Genomic DNA, 16435 nt, shown 5'->3' with positions numbered 1-16435 from the left:
ATTTTTAAACCTTTAGGATGCATGTGGTTCAGATTTTCTAGCTTTTCTCTGCAACCATGAAGACTAGATTTTTTTAAATTAAGCTGAGGTTTCATCTAATCACAAGCCTCCAGGAGCTGGAGCTTTAAGAGAAGCACCAATAAATTAGTTGGCAATAACAACTGGGTGCCTAGTCCTCCTTACTTTCAAGCCAGACAATATTCCTTTTTGCCCATGACCACCTTCCCCATTTAGAACAATTATGCTTCTGTATTCCCTTTTGTGCTTTGTCCCTGTCCAACAACTTTTCCATATTTTCTAGGCTGTATTTGCAAGCCCAGCCTGTTTATTTAAAAAAAATATTTACAGTTTTGAGTCCTAAAATATTTCTTACTCTTGTAGTTTTGGTTCTCTCTTCTTGTTGCCTTCCGCCTTTATCTGTACTGTCTGGTCTCATGTTCCTATTTATATCTTTCACACTCTCTCTTTTGTCTATTCCTCCCCTCTTCTCTCCTACTCCCTTTTCCATTCCCTCCTTATCTTGCTCACTCTTACTTTTCCAGGGTGGAAAAACAACAATCTCCTTTTTGTCCTCCTTACCCTGCCATGATCCAATACTCACCTCTGATACGGAAAAAAGAAGCTTAGCCACTGGCCCAGGCTGGATCAACAGACACAAATTACAAACAGATTTACCATTTGCAGCAACATCTGAAGACAGAACAAATACTATTTCAAAGACATGACTATACTTATTTGGTGAGAATCAGCTTGCTTGAGGACTTGTGCAGTGCGGGGTTCACAGGGAGGCCTTGGAGGAGACATAGCAGCAGGACTGCAGTATTGACCAGGCAATTTGGGAGCTGGTCCTTGAGGCTTTCATGCCTTTATCTGTTCCACTAGCTAGCAGCTTCCTCCAGTAAACCAATCTTGTAAAATGGGAGGAGAGGAAATAAAAAAGTAGGACAAATTACTTTTTGTAGAATCAGCTAAACTGGTTGTAAATTTCTATTATCTCATGACCACCAACACTCCTCCAGGTTACATGGTCACTCACTATTCTACAATTGACTTGAAGTTTCTCAGGACAATCGGTCTTTCCCCTCTTCTACCAAGGAAATGTCATTAAGGAACTTTAATCAAAGTTACTTACCTTATTTTTGTATGACATTGCTTCTATTTTTATTTCCCATTTCTTTTTAGTCCATTTTCACTCTTCCCATCTCCCACTTTCATTCTCTCACATGAATAACACTCTTCCTCACCCACTCCATTTTCTTTCCATCTCCATATTTCTTAATGCTTGAACCAAAACTCAAAAATTCCCCTTGCTTGAGGGCTCATCGTAACACTGCTGCTTCATCACTTAGAACCGGGTCCAGGGTCACCTTTTAACCAAGAATAGAAAAGAAAACCAAAACACACTCACAAAACAACTTCCTGTACCAAGTTGCCTTCTGACAACTTGACAAGGTGGTTTAATCAATCAGTCAACCAAGATTTCCCCTCTTGGCAGAGTGACCCCAAACCTCCTTTGTCTAGCGGAATAAAGAGAAAGCTCTAATCTGTCCCCAGCCTATGATAATTCCTGACTGGAAAGGAGCTCTACTCTTTCCTAGTCCACTGCACTCTTAAACATTTTATAACCTCACTCATGAGGTACAGCTGTTGGATCCAGTATCTAGACCTCTAATAGACCACAAGTGTTCGCTCCAACCTCTAAGTCTGACTCCTCAGGCAGTCCCAATAAGAAGGGCTTTTCTCAGCCCAGTAAAGGGGTTTAAATCCTCTTAGGGTTAAGTTACAGATAGAATGGGCTTCACAAAAGGACTTAGATATCATGATGATCAGCATTACAACACCTAACTTTTAGAAACCTAGAAAAATCACAGAAACAACACTGTAGTTGTCATGGTATAATTCCCCACTCTGAATCTTAGCGTCCAAAAGATGGGGTACCAGCATGAATTCCTCTAAGTTCAATTACCAGCTTAGTACCTGTAGCGCTGCCACCAACCAGGAATTCCAGTGCCTGGTACACTCCGGTCCCCCCAAAACCTTGCCTGGGGACCCCCAAGACCCAGACCTTCTGGATCTTAACACAAGGAAAGTAAACACTTTCCGTCACCGTTGCCTCTCCCAGGCTTCCCCTCCCTGGGTTACCCTAGAAGATCACTGTGATTCAAACTCCTTGAATCTTAAAACAGAGAGGACAATACACCTTCCCCCTCCTTCTCTCTCCCCCTCCCAGACTCTCCCTGAGAAGAGAAAGTAATCCTAACACAGAGAGAAAATTAACCTCTCTCTCCCCCTTCCCTCCTTTCTCCCCACCAATTCCCTGGTGAATCCAGACCCAGTCCCCTGGGGTATCACCAGAATAAAAAAACAATCAGGTTCTTAAACAAGAAAAGCTTTTGATTAAAGAAGGAAAAACAGTAAAAATTATCTTTGTAAATTTAAGATGGAATATGTTACAGGGTCTTTCAGCTATAGACACTGGGAACACCTTCCCAGCCTAAGTATACAAGTACAAATTAAAATCCTTTCAGCAAAATACAAATTTGAACTCCTTCCAGCCAAATACACATTTGCAAATAAAGAAAACAAACACAAGCCTAACTCGCCTTATCACCTAGTACTTACTATTTTGAATCTATAAGAACCTGTATCAGAGAGATTGGAGAGAAACCTGGTTGCACATCTGGTCACTCTCAGAACCCAGACAGAACAACAACCAAAAACTAACAGCACACACAAAAACTTCCCTCCCTCAAGATTTGAAAGTATCCTGTCCCCTGATTGGTCCTCTGGTCAGGTGACAGCCAGGCTCACTGAACTTGTTAACCCTTTACAGTCAAAAGAGACATGAAGTACTTCTGTTCTATTAACTCTTAACTATCCGTTTATGACAGTTGTCCTCAAAGCTGAGTTAGGGGCCTAAGCTTCCTATATGAAAGGAGAGAGATAGGTGCCTAAGAATATGATCCACAAAAGCAAGCACTTTTGGCAGGGAGCTGCCTAAACTAGCCAGTGGGAGCTAAGGAGAGGAGTATGTGCTAAACCCCACCACTCTCTCAGAGATAGGCACCTGAGTCCAGACTGCAGACAGGAAACATAGCTCAGCTTGGCATTCCACCAATGGAAACCCACTTCTTGGAGTCAGGAGGCTTAGATGCCTACGCTGTTTTTTGTGGGAATAGGTTAGGAACTTGCCTCATGCCACACAAAACAGACGGAAGAGGAGGTGGTGCTTTTGACCACCTTAACACCTTTAGCCTAGTGGTTAGAGTACTTCCCTGGTATGTGGGAGACAGAGGATGAATTTCCCCTTCTCTATCAGACCAGTCAAAAGGATATGAACAGGCAGGACCGGCTTCAGCGTTTTTGCCACCCCAAGCGGGGAAAAAAAAAGAAGCCGCGATCGGTGGCAGCTCTACTGCTGCCGCTTCATTCTTTGATAGCAATTCGGCAGCAGGCCCTTCCCTCCAAGAGGGACTGAGGGACGTGCCGCCCCTTTCAGTTGGCTGCCCCAAGCACCTGCTTGCTGCGCTGGTGCCTGGAGCCGGCCCTGTGAACAGGGCTCACCTACCTATCACTGAGGCTTTGTCTACAAAAGTTTTGTCAGCAAAATCTGCGACCAAACAGGGAAGGGGTACACACTATGAAGCTACTTTTGGCAGCAAAACTCTGCTGTTTTGCTGACAAAATAAAACCATTTCAACAAGAGGTATAAAGCTTTTTGTGGCAAAGTTAAAGCAACAAAGCATCAGTATAGACTGCTGTTTTGTCAACATAACTGTCTTCCACCAGTATCCCACAATGCCTGTTTTGACCACTATGCTCACCAGGGGCGCGTGCTTGGGGCGGCAAGCCACTGGGGGAGCTCTGCCGGTTGCTGCGAGGGCAGCAGTCAGGCTGCCTTGGGCAGCATGCCTGCGGAGGGTCCGCTGGTACCGCCCCTGATGCTCACTGTTTTGATCTCCGCTGCCCTGTAGGTTTTCACCACTCCCCTTTCAAAGCTCTGAGAAGTATGAGACAGCTGAGCATGCTGCTCTGCTCCAGGAACAAAGAGCAAATCATTAACGTGGAATGCTCCTTGTCTGACCTGTTCTAGGAACACGGTGGCTTGCTGAGGGACAGGGGATAGACACGACTGCTGTGCTGCTTTGACATTCCTCAGCACAGAGAGCTCACAGACCTGCTCAGGATGCCGCTCCCGGAACTCAGAAGGAAGCACAGTACCACAGGCAGAGCCGGCTGATTAGGGAGAGATGGCTGTGCCGAGCAGAGCTTGGGGCTGACATGGGGGGTGTCTCCCCCCTCCCTCTGCTTCAGGTCAGTCAGCCTGCTGTCTCCCCCACCCCAGATACACCACTCACCTCTCCCTCCCACACACCCCTCCTCAGTTGAAAAAGCAGCTGATAATCTACTAGGATGCCCCTAGAATGATGGGATTAAGAAACCTGCATCATGTGATGCTGTACCTGTCCCATGAGGCATTGCAAACCCTTCCCAAAGCACCCTGCGGCCAGCAGCACAGTGGGCTAGTTACCCACAGTGCACTGCTCTGTGTCAATGCAAGAGTTGCTAGTGTGGATGCACTCTGCTGACATGAGCTAGTGTGGACATGCAACAGCGGTTTTAATTAAAGTGCTTTTAATAAAGTGACATAACTTTTGCTGACAAAACTTTGTAGTGTAGACAAGGCCTGATTTAAGGGATATTCTGATGTAGGACTCCCTCAATCTCTCCTATTGAAGCCTATCCACAGTTAGGGTTGCCAGGTATCTGGTTTTCAACAGGAACACCCAGTTGAAAAGGGACCCTGGTGGCTCCAGTCAGCACCACTGACTGGGCCATTAAAAGTACAGGTGGCAGCACAGCAGGGCTAAGGCAGGTTGGCTAAGAGTGGGAATCACAGACAATGGGAGTTGTGGGGGTGGTGCCTGCGGGTGGGGACAGTGTGCAGAGCCCCCTGGTTGCTCCTCCGCCTGGGAGCTGGAGGAACATGTCGCCACTTCCTGGGAGATGCCTGAGGTCAGCATTGCCCAAAGCCTGCACCCCTCACCTCCTCTCGCACCCCAACCCCCTGCCTAAGGTGACCATATTTTCCAAAGAGAAAATGGGTCACTGTGTGGGGCTAGCCCTCGCTCCCCCTCACCTTCCCCCCATGCGGGGCTGGCCCAAGTCACTTGTCTGAGCCCGCCCTCTTTTCCTCCACTCTGAGAAGCTGGGGTCGCTGCTCGTCCAATCCCTGCATACCCCTGAGTGCAAGACTGGGGCTGATATCACTGTTCACTCAAGCTGTCTACCTCCCCACCCAAACCCTGCCTTTGCTCCCTGCAGGGGGCTGGCATTGCCGCTCACCCCTCGCACCTGACTTTTTTGACAAAAGTGGGCATTTGTCCCATTTGTTCTTGCTAACTGATCAAGGACAAATGCCCACTTTTGCCAAAAAAGTCAGAACAGCCAGAACACTGCTTAAAAAAGGGACTGTCCTTGCCAAAACAGGACATATGGTCACCCTATCCCTGCCCCAGCATGGAGCCCTCTCCACACCCCGCCCAAACCCTTCATGTCTGGCCCCACCCTGGAGCCCGCATCCCCAGCCCAGAGCCTACGGTGACCAGACAGCAAGTGTGAAAAATTGGGACAGAGGGTGGAGGGTAATAGGAGCCTATATAAGAAAAAGACCCAAAAATCAGGACTATCCCTATAAAATAGGGACATCTGGTCACCCTACCAGAGCCCCTCCAACACCCCAACCCTCTGCCCCAGGTTGAAACCTCCTTCCACACATAAACTCCCTCCCAGAGCCCATACTCCACACCACCTCCTCCAAGCCCCTCAGCCCCACCCCCTAGCCAGGACCCTCCTTCTGCACCCCAAACCCTTCATCCCTGGCCTCACCCCAGAGCCTACACCCCCAACTGGAACCCTTACTCCCTCCCACACTCCAACCCCCTGCCCCAGCCCAGTGAAAATGAGCGAGTGAGGGTGAGTGAGGGACCGCAAAGGACAAGAGAAGGGGGGATGGAGTGAGTAGGAGCAGGACCTTGGAGAAAGGGCAGGGCAAGGGTGTTCAGTTTTCTGTAATTAGAAAGTTGACAACCCTACACGAGAAGTTTCCTCTGCTGACACACCTGGCTGACTGTTTGAAGCTCCTATATCATGAGAAGTTTTCTTGCATCATTATCCAGAAGTGGAATAAAATTCAGGTTGCCATAAACAGGATGCTGAACTAGAATGCAGCCATATAGAACCTCCCCAGATGTGTCTTTGCAACCCCAATCCCTTCTATCCCTAGCAGCTGGACCTGTATTTCCAGGAGACTTTATAGATACGCTCAGAACTTAATATCAACACAGGCCATCCAGTGGATTTGTTTCCTAAACAAGTCTTTAAGTGTGACTGCCTCTAAAAATGCTATCTTGCTTGAGAAAAAGCACAGTTACATGCGAGTCCACAACTGTGCTTGTCCCATTCCTGCAGCGCTTGGTTTGGAGTATTGTAACAATCCCTATTTTGCACACATGCAGCAGTATACACCACTATAAGTCACCACTTGCATGTTTAAAACATTTTCTTCCCTGCTTGGAATCTGTATTGGACAACATGTGCACGAGGGGAAAAGAACAGAATGGGGCAACTCTTTTGCCCTCAAAGTGAAGCAACAATATGCATAAAAAGCCCAGTCTCCAGCACGCAACATCTCCCAGTCCAGCAAGAGAGTGGTCCCAAACAGGTAAAGACAGCCCCCTTTTCTCATATTCCTCCATCCATAACACTGATGAGTCACTTTACTCAGCTGAGTTGATGCTGATTCCTCTGCTGTATTCTTTCACGTGTTCTTCTATCTCCTTCCTGAAGAGGGCTGGGTGAGGTCAGACAGGCTATACCTAGAAGTGGTAATCTCTACCCTCATCTGAGATTGTCCCCCAGTTCCTCTGACTCAGCCCTTGATCACCCATGTACATTGCTCAGGACCCTTGAGATATCAAGGGGTATTCAGGAGCTCCATGCTTGAGGTACTGTTAATCTCCTGGTCCAACTCCTCATAGAACAGTGGTGTTCTAGGTGAGTTACCAGAACAAGAGTTGCAGTCCTTTGCCCAGTAGTACAGATGCTTCAGAGATTTTCTCTTTCCTTGGCAGAGGTCTAATGTGGTGGATCCCTTTGTCAGCTTGCTTCCTGGAGATATCATTGAAACTTATTTCTGGCTCCACACCCAGAATCTTGGGTCTTGCTGGCCTCACACCACAGGCTCACAAAAACTTTGATGTCTGCCTCAGGCCAGCTAGTCACCCACTGGGAGTATGCTCTCTCAGAATACAAGGGTAGATTATTTTAATCAAGCCCATTTAAAACACTGATTATAATATTTATTTAAATCAGCAAACAGAACCTTGACTTAAATATTTGATTTTAATCTTGTTTTGCATTTGTGCTTATTTCCCTTAAGAAAAGTTGATTCTCACTGGGTGGTATCTATTAAAATGTTTTTTGCAATTAAGTATCGCCTTCACACTAATTTTATGTGTAGGTCATCAAAAGAAACACCAAACTATATAACTGCTTAAATATGTATGTAACATGCATTTATCCAGATTTTTAATTTCTATTTAGTATATTAGAAAATGGTGAATGATGCATTTCTTATTTACTAGGTTTTTTCACTCAATTTGCATTAAGCTGTACCTGGATGGAAATTGAAATTAAAATTCACAGACAGCATTTTAAAAAATTGTTTGTTTAAAACTTAAATAAAAAGCAAGCATCTGGGATTAGCTAGTTCAATTAATTGTTTCTGGTCCCCCTATCCTTCAAGATTTTAGAACTAGATCTCATCCTCCTTTATTTTTATTCACAAATTGAGAGAAAAAAAAGTTTTCCTGTTTTTTCAACTCCCAATTAGTTTCTTAACTGGAATGAGCTAGTCACTGACCTAAATTAGTTGAATAAACTGAAATGAAGAAAATATTCTGTCTGCAGAAGAGGCGACTGCTCTCAAATGTTGTTTTAGCACTTCAGCAAGTTCTGGTTCCAGGTGCTTAGCACAGTGACTTCCACTAATTCAATAGTTTGACTTTCAAAGAAAGATCAGAAGCTACACATACTCTTAATATTGACTTAAACATTATAATTCAGGCTTTAACATAGGTTGTCATAATTTCAATTTTAAAGAGGTTTCTCTTAAAAACAAAATATAATTTAAAATTAATCAGGTTTAAATAAACATTTTTAAAGTCAATTTTTATCCACACTGCCAGCTGTGCTTGTTCAGATCATAAGGCAATAGAAGTACTATATAAATATTACTAGTACAGAAAACTTCATGCTGGGGTGGGGTCTAAAAACCAAAGCTGGCTATTTATACTGTCTGGAAGTAAGTTCCGGTCCAAAACTAGGGAGTAAGTAGGTAGACAAAGGCCATGGGGACTTTTGGAAAGACAGCTACAGGGGGAAAAAGGGAGGCAGACTGTACTCAAGTGGACTCAATATGGATTCACACAGCATAGTAGGTTGAGCATCAACAGCACCTGAGCTCAACCTATACTCCCTAGCTTGCTTGATTTAAAGCACCATCACTCATGCCAGAAATTTTTGTATATGGACAAGAGCTGGATTAGGGGCAACACTTGTGAGATAATTTGAGTTAACTTTGCAGGGAAGACAAGGCCTTAGTCAGGCATTTAGTCCAGGTTGTATGCAGTTTAATCAAACTGTGCGCTTACATTAGGGTTTTCACTTAATGAACAAGTGTTCAGTTACAAAGCCAAGCTAAGAAACTTATTTTCAAAACCATACTTTATTTTATTTTTTTAAAGGCAACTAGAAGTATTTCAGAACTATATTTCTTAAGCAAAAAAGAATTCACATCTTTTCATTTTGCAGGGTTATTAGTATGAGAAAAAGCATTTGGTGTGTGTGTGATTTTTGCATCTGTTGTTGAGTTCCTAAACAAGTCGATTTAATTAAAAACAGTGACATCCATTATGGCTTAAGACACAGAATTACAAGATCACTGAACAGAAAAGCTTTCAGAAGACCCAAACGTAACCAAAAGCTAGTTATGATAAACTTTCCAACATGAGCAGGAGGCAATGTTTATTTAAGACAAAAAACAAATGGAAGCATCAAGAACATACCAGCAAAGACACACTGTTCCAAGGATACCCATGCTGTAAATTCACAAAGTGTTAAAAAGTATGCACCATCTGTGCCAACTAATCCACCTTCTCATATTTATCCCAAACTCCAAGAACCATGGATTGAATTGAAGTGTTGACCACTGGGACAGCATCATATTAAAAAAGAACGTTAAAAGATGGAAGACTGGGGTGTGTGATAGTAGGAAAGGACTCAACTGCTCTGATAAGAGGACAAAAGACAAAAGTTGAAGACTTAGGCCAAGAGATTTCATCTGTAAGCATATTAGGACTCAGACTCCCTCAGAACCCAGAGTTGCTCTATTGTGGGGTTTATTCTGCCTTTAACTGATAGTAATAGCATTTTACACCCTATGTTCAGGATAGCTTGCCCACTTAAGGAGACAGAGGTGGTGGTAGGGATAAGTTTCCTTCCTTCTAATTTTCAAATGGATGAAGCCTGGCAAGAGTTGCCTCATCAGAGAGTACAACTAGTTAAAGACCTGCCAATCAGGGAAGGAAAGGAGTGCACTGCTACAGACAATAAGAGTGCTCTCCCTTATCCACCTGGACAGAGAATAACAGTATTACATAAATACGAAGGACAAGAATATAGCAAGTAACCTACCTAACCTCAGTGCTATCTGCAATAAAATGTGTTTCATGCCAGAACGAGCAAAGGATAGCCACAGAGCAGGGGGCAATCCTAAGTTTTAAACATTGTGGGCAGTACTGCCAGAAGTTCCAGTGTACAAGTAGTTAGAATATTGGTGACCCTTATTGGTTTTGCTCTAACCCTCATCTAAAATCAGCCACACATCAAAACGTAAAGCAAATAAAAGGGTGTGTAACAGTACCTGCAGACACCTCCTTCATCCAGTTAATACTTTAAAATGATTGTCCCCACCATACCCCCTCCTACAATTAGACCAATTTTCCTGTCCCAGATGGATAATACAGGACCCTGGTGTTACAATTCCTGCTTCTTTACTAGCTGGGGAAGTGAAAGCCAGGATGACAGTTTGATTTAAAACTGCTTTTTGTTAAATCAGACTACCTATTGAAAGATTACTATCTATTACAAGTCTTAATTCAAAGAAGACAGCATTACTTGTACTTGTAACAAATGGTTGCAACTCTGGGGTAGAGAGGGAGGATTGAAAGTATGTTTTGAGTATAATTTGAGTAACAAAATCAATCTTTGCAAAAAGTTTGATGTATGGGGGCAAGAGGTGGACTCTCTTTAGAGCACCCCAGTTCTCTTCATGAGAAGATTAGAGGTACAATGGTTTGTGTTATTGCAACATCTGCATTTGTTAAGTAATCAATTCTTTTTTCCATACACTTATGATTTTATTAAAAGGGAATTTATGGTTGACTTCCAAATTTGGCTGACAGTTTGCTGATGAGGTTCATGACCTTGGGGTTGTTCTGGTACTTGGACATGTTTGCTGGGTTCTGGGCAACATCTTGGAATGCGACCATAACTTCCGGATCCTGAAAAAGCAGAGGAAAGATGTTATTGTAGCTTTAGTTCAATAAAAAAAAGCCTTAAAACATTTCCAGTAAATTTAGCACTAGACTGACAGCTCTGGAGATTAAAGCCAAAGGTGATGACACTCCTTAAGTCTACCTAATTGGGTCTTGGATGAGAGACCTCTAAAGAAAAATCCAGGTGATACAGGATGTGAAGCTGGCAATTCATTAGGTAGCATGTGAGTCAGTAATGAGCTAATGCCACAACAATGTGCAAGAAATACTATATTCTGGATGAGATGAAACGGAGTCTGACTTGAAGATATTACTGACACCATGTCACTTGACATGGGTAAGGATGTCAAGTTTGACAGTATTTGAATTTTGGTGATTATGTTCTGACTGAATGTTCCCTCTGCAGTTTTATTTAGGTACACAGAATATCTCACTTTCTTTGCTGAAAAGTTCTTTAAGTATGCTATTAGACAAAATAAAACTCTTAGAAGTGGGAAAAGCAAAACTTTCCATGTACATTAAGATTGCAAATGCCACACTTGTGTTTATGTAAAGGTGTACTTCATAAAGGCACTAGTGCAGTACAAGAATCACACTGGAGGCCTCAATGAAGCCAGCACAGGAGCAGAGATTTTGGACCTTAACCTTGACTAGGAAATGAAAGCCATCTATTTTAATGTCCTAATGACTCAGGTACTCTGGAGTGTAAAACCCAGAGCACAAGGAGTTTGAAATAAATGTGCAATCTAATGTCATCATATTCCAAGGAATTTGGAGTTAAAACACCCATATGAAGATGGCAAAGTTGGACAAAGTCGCTCTGCTTTCTCAGCCTATTCAAGAGGTGTGCAGACTTTCCCAGGGCACGTCTCCCGATCTCTCCCCCCAACTTCCCTCTGGTAGGGCATCAATGTGGAAGTGCAATTTAAAACTTATGGGATGTTTCATAGTGCAATGATTCTACAGAACTTTCATATGCTAAACAGATTTTAGACCAATCTGTTCTGAGGGCTACCTGCATGCTCAGTGTGACATTTCAGTCTGCCTTAGATTTTTCCCTTACAACTGTACGGATTTCCCTCAGACTTTCACCTCTGGGCTGAGATTGAGCAGAGATTGTTTCAGCCCACGAACAATGAGATAAAGTTATGGAAAAAGAAAAACACCAGGGAATTTTATTAGAAGCTACTTCGCTATTTTAACTAGTCTGTTTACTGCTGAACAAGATTTTTATCTACACCAATTTTAGCTTCACTGCTTAGTATGGAGGAGTCATAACTAAGATATGTGTATTTTTCTGTACTGTGTGTGCAACACTGACATTTGCACTATTGGTTAAGAAGCTTTCACATCTAACTCTATGGTGTGCTTCTGAATGATCTTACTGAGCAGCTGGGCATGCACATATTGCAGTCTGTGTGGCCATCAATGCTATGGTTGGAAAGGCATTTCCATGATAAACCTCTTACACTTCAGCCATATCTGCACTAGTCAACTGAACTGTTCTTAATTGAACTAGTGAGAACACCAGCTTAAATTCAAAAGCAGGAAGTGGCAATGCCCAGACCAAGACATTTATAAATACAAGAAAATAATAATGCGATAGTCACTCAAATGTAGCTTCAGTAAACAACCATTAGGCAAGCCACTTTCCTCCCTTCCCCTCAACATCCATCTCAGCTGATTCTTTCAGAGACTAAAAGCTTAACAGATGTTGGCTAAAATAAAGTTTATTAGAAACATATTTCAAAGGGTTGTAACAGCAGACAAAAGGAAGGCTAACAAAGGTCTTGAAAAGATGAACACAGTAACAAGTTTGTGGTTTTGAGAGAGTGTGTGTGTGTGTGTGTGTGTGTGTGTGTGTAATTAAGGCTACAAAACTCAGAAGAGGACAACTTCAATGGAGACCACCCTAAACAGGGCTGGACTTTAGGGGCAATTAAAGTTTATGACTTAACAGGAAACAGCTTCTATAAACATAGACTAAACTCCTATCTAGGTGTGAATATTAAGTGTTACCATTTGCAGAGCTAGTCATTCCAGCTACTTTTCAAGTCACCTATACATTAGGGAAAGGCAGCCAAAGGCCTGCTATGTGGTACCACTCAAAAGCCTAGGATTCTTTTCCCATTAACTTGCAGAGAATGACCTCAAAAAATCAGCATGTGAAAGATGACCATCACCAGTAACTAAGGACATCAGGGTAAAAGCTTTGCCCTATTAAAGGCAGTGCACATTAGGAACTTAAGACATTTTCAGCAATAAATCTACAGCACTGACAACTGTTTCATTCTGTTCACACTGGCAGTTAAGGCACTTTTATCAGAGTGAAAGACTCTTAGGATTGAGCCAATCTTAGGACTTTTTTAAAAACAGTCTTTTCTTCCAACAGTTTCCCCATTTTTGATTACACTGGAGTTGTGCCAATGCTAAGTTGATCACTGCTACTAGCATTTTTACCACTATTATATGCTTGTCCTGGGCAGAATTAAGCCACTATGGAACAACACCCATGGCCACTGGTGCCCTGTCTAAACCAGAGCTTCCCCTGTTACTAACAGTGGAGTTACACTGGTATTAGCAACAGGTGGAAATTTAGGGAAAAGGCTAGTTCAGACAAAGCCCTAGTATAGTCAGGGCTTTAAAATGCCACTAACAAAAATCTGAAACCATGTTAGCAGTCTTCTAGCAAGAACAAAGGTTTAAAGACTCCTCTAGAAGGAAAAAGTCCAAAAAGTTCCACACTGTAAAGCTGGTCTACCAGTGGTATCAATTCAGATATTTCTTGCCTGGGGAGGGGGACACAAATCCCTCCCCCGCATCCCAGGCAACAGCCCTGTTCATCTCCCCCTCGGAAGAACCCCAGATCCCCCTTGGCCAGGAAGTCTTCAATCTCTCTTATGCACATAGGGCACCAGCCAGTACTGCCAGGAATTGTGGACTCCCCATTGTTCTGCCATACAGAGACAGAATCCTTACGCACCAGGTTGCAACACCATTTGGCCCAGCTACCCCCATCTGGATGGAGGGGCAGCTGGGCCAAATTTGAGTGTCACTGTGATCCTGTTGGTGTCACTAAGCATAACCCTAAGTAACTCGGGAGGGTGGAAGGCCACAAGGGTATGGAGCCTTCCTGGTTTTAGGCCTCAGCAGACAAGAGTCCCTCCATGTTTGAACTTTAATCGACCTAAAAGGCCAGGTGTAACAGCCGTTATCAGTTGCAACAGTTCTAACTGGTCTAATGCAGAAATAATGAGGCCTGTGCACCTTTAGCAGAAGGATAAGATAACTTGCAGAAGGAAAACTTACTAATGAGCTGCCACGGCTAAGATTACTTAATGCACCTGCGCTTACGTAATTGCTACAGGGGGAGGAAGGGGAGAAGAAAGAGAAAAAAAAAAAACTTATAAAAAGGGAAAAGCCGCTTGTGTAGGGGTGCTGGATCTGAGGCATGCTTAGTCTCCCAGCACAGCTTTGAGATCTCAAATAAACTTTGCTTGCTTCTCCACCCTGGTGTGTTTATTGGCGCTAAGCATTCCGGGCACGAACCACTGTTGCTTGCCTCCGGCACACTCTGTGCCTGCAACAATCCCATGCATCAGGTCACTATGCCACTCACTGATTTGGCCCAGTCACATTGTCTGTATGAATGGTGGCTGGGACAAATTTCAGTGGCATTACAATCGGAACACTGCTCTGGCAGCAACCATACCAATTTATTACAGGACCACTGCTTAAGCGTGGTTGAGCCATGCTCCCTCCTTGACTCCTCATGATCAATGGAACACTAAGTAAATCCTCCCTCCACCCCGAACTGTCACCACTACTGTCTACAATAAACAAAGAATGCTGTCCACATGACATATTTTTGCAATAGTTTAGAAGAAAGATCAACATTGGCAGAATCTCAGAACTTATACCAAGTGTGTCCAGGCTCTAAAATGCACTATCATTAATACCAGCACAGCTGCTGAGAACAGAGCTTATGTGTGATTTTAAAGCACTGGTTGGCAGGGTGAATTATGACAAGTAGATGAACCAGTGAAGCTGAAAGTCTTGTATCTCATGCAAAGCTGTGTCAATCACTGATTTTTTGGTTTGCTGGCCATTAAAAAAAGAAAATAAAAAAAAAAGTTTTTGAGTTGACCTGAAACAAAGTTTCTCAGCAAGCCAAGAAGTTGAAATTTTTTGTTTCAGATCAAACTAAACCAAATCTTTTTATTCAAGATTCTTTTAATTTTTTTTAAAAGGACAATGAAACAAGTTTTTAAACAAAGTAGTTTTGAATCAGAAAATTGAAATGTTTCATATTGCCAAAATATCAAAATGAAATGTTTTAATTTTTAATATTTGGAGATTTTTGGTTTTTCGAACACTACAAATTTGACAAATTTATTAAACTTTTTGGTTGACCCAAAGCTGAATTTTTTGGCAAAGGAAGTTTTGACCTAAAAAATTTCTTCCAGTATTATTCATGCATGCCCTGGAAGCCATTACTGCAGATCTCACCAGTTCAGGTAAAGATTTGCTCCCATATATTGCTGTCATTAAGATTAATGATGCCTGCATGGGCCAAAAGCATTGTACACATTTTGCAAGCTTAAGACATTCCAAACAATGATTTCTTGCTATGCTTTTGCTTAGCATAGAAGGCTTCAAAACAACTATGAAAAGCTGTTTCAGCAGGTCACTGTGCCCAGGGTATTAAGTATTTCACATCTGAAAGCCATCCAGGACTAAAGTCCAATTTGCTTGTTTAAACAAGATCAATAAGACACCTTTATAGCTGCCCATGTAGATTTTTCAGTCTCTCAGTTTTGTTTCAGCCCCACCCATAATTTTTCTTCAACAACTGCCAACAGATTTGCCCTAGGGCCTGCTAGTGGAATGCTTCTCCTCTGAACTCCAACTCCATAACTGGTTTAACAGGGTATGGAATACTCTTAGCATGGGAAAAATAGGCTTTCATATATGGTGATATGGAATTTGCCAAATCAGTTCATCCAGCCCAGTGTTCCGCCTTTCAATTAGCCCTATGACCTCACTCCTGTCCGTTTTATTTTTAGTTGTCCTCCGTACTCACTTGGAATCCCAGACATGTGGATACTCCCCTTAGGCTGGGGGGAGGTCCTTTAGTGGAGGGCGGGCTTCCGCCCACTCACTTCCTGGAGCCCAATAGGAACAACAAAATTTATCCATACACATTCAAGAGTCAACAAGCCTTCCCATTCACAGTAGGATCAGATCTAGAAGATGTAGTGTAACGAGAGTCCCACAGAACCATGCAAAAAGAGAGTGAGAAAATTGCTCCAAAAACCTAGAGTGCATGCTGTATCGTACAATTCTAGTTTTGTCTAGAATGTCTTGGGGCAGTGGAAGGTCAGGAGTATTAATTAGCCACAACCAGCTAGACAAATAACCAATATGTTCATCCCACAAAGAGTGATGCCGCCCACACTGTCAGAGAGGGTTTCACTAACTCCTTGGATAAGAAAAAGATTTCTCCTCCCCCTGTAAGTGACAAGAGAACATATGTTGTGTCCTCATTTTGCATGTTTATGTTTTATCACTGCAAGTCCTCACCTGCATGGCTGCAAGAACCTCTGGGTCACTGAGAATTTCATTGAGACCAGGCATCCCTGCCATGCCTGGCATACCTCCAGGAAACCCACCTGCAAAAAGACAAGACAAGAATACACAAAGGAAAAGGTTCAGTCATCTGTATACAAGCACACGTACATAGCCCAGGACAGTCCCAGCCAGGAAGGTGAACAAACAGGTCTTCCACAAGGCTACTGTTGTTCCACCAACTAGAA

General features: G+C 43.1%; 2 protein-coding genes across 3 annotated transcripts in view; both read right to left on the bottom strand.

Moving 5' to 3' along the window:
- The window catches only part of SLC25A17 (solute carrier family 25 member 17), a 254591-nt gene that overhangs the window by 59605 nt on the left and 178551 nt on the right, over positions 1 to 16435 (bottom strand). The window lies entirely within an intron of this gene.
- The window catches only part of ST13 (ST13 Hsp70 interacting protein), a 30653-nt gene continuing 22987 nt past the window's right edge, over positions 8770 to 16435 (bottom strand). The window contains exons 11-12 of the mRNA XM_050917578.1: positions 16203 to 16291; positions 8770 to 10625 (exon numbers count right to left, since the gene is read on the bottom strand). Coding sequence (XP_050773535.1) covers positions 10497 to 10625; positions 16203 to 16291 — 218 coding nt within the window. The 3' untranslated portion in view covers positions 8770 to 10496. The remainder of the gene's footprint in view (positions 10626 to 16202; positions 16292 to 16435) is intronic.

Source organism: Gopherus flavomarginatus, chromosome 1 (assembly GCF_025201925.1).
Source record: "Gopherus flavomarginatus isolate rGopFla2 chromosome 1, rGopFla2.mat.asm, whole genome shotgun sequence".
In the NCBI taxonomy this organism is placed as follows: domain Eukaryota; kingdom Metazoa; phylum Chordata; order Testudines; family Testudinidae; genus Gopherus; species Gopherus flavomarginatus.
The sequence above is the reverse complement of the archived record's forward strand: the minus strand, read 5'-3'. Positions and strand labels throughout refer to the sequence as shown.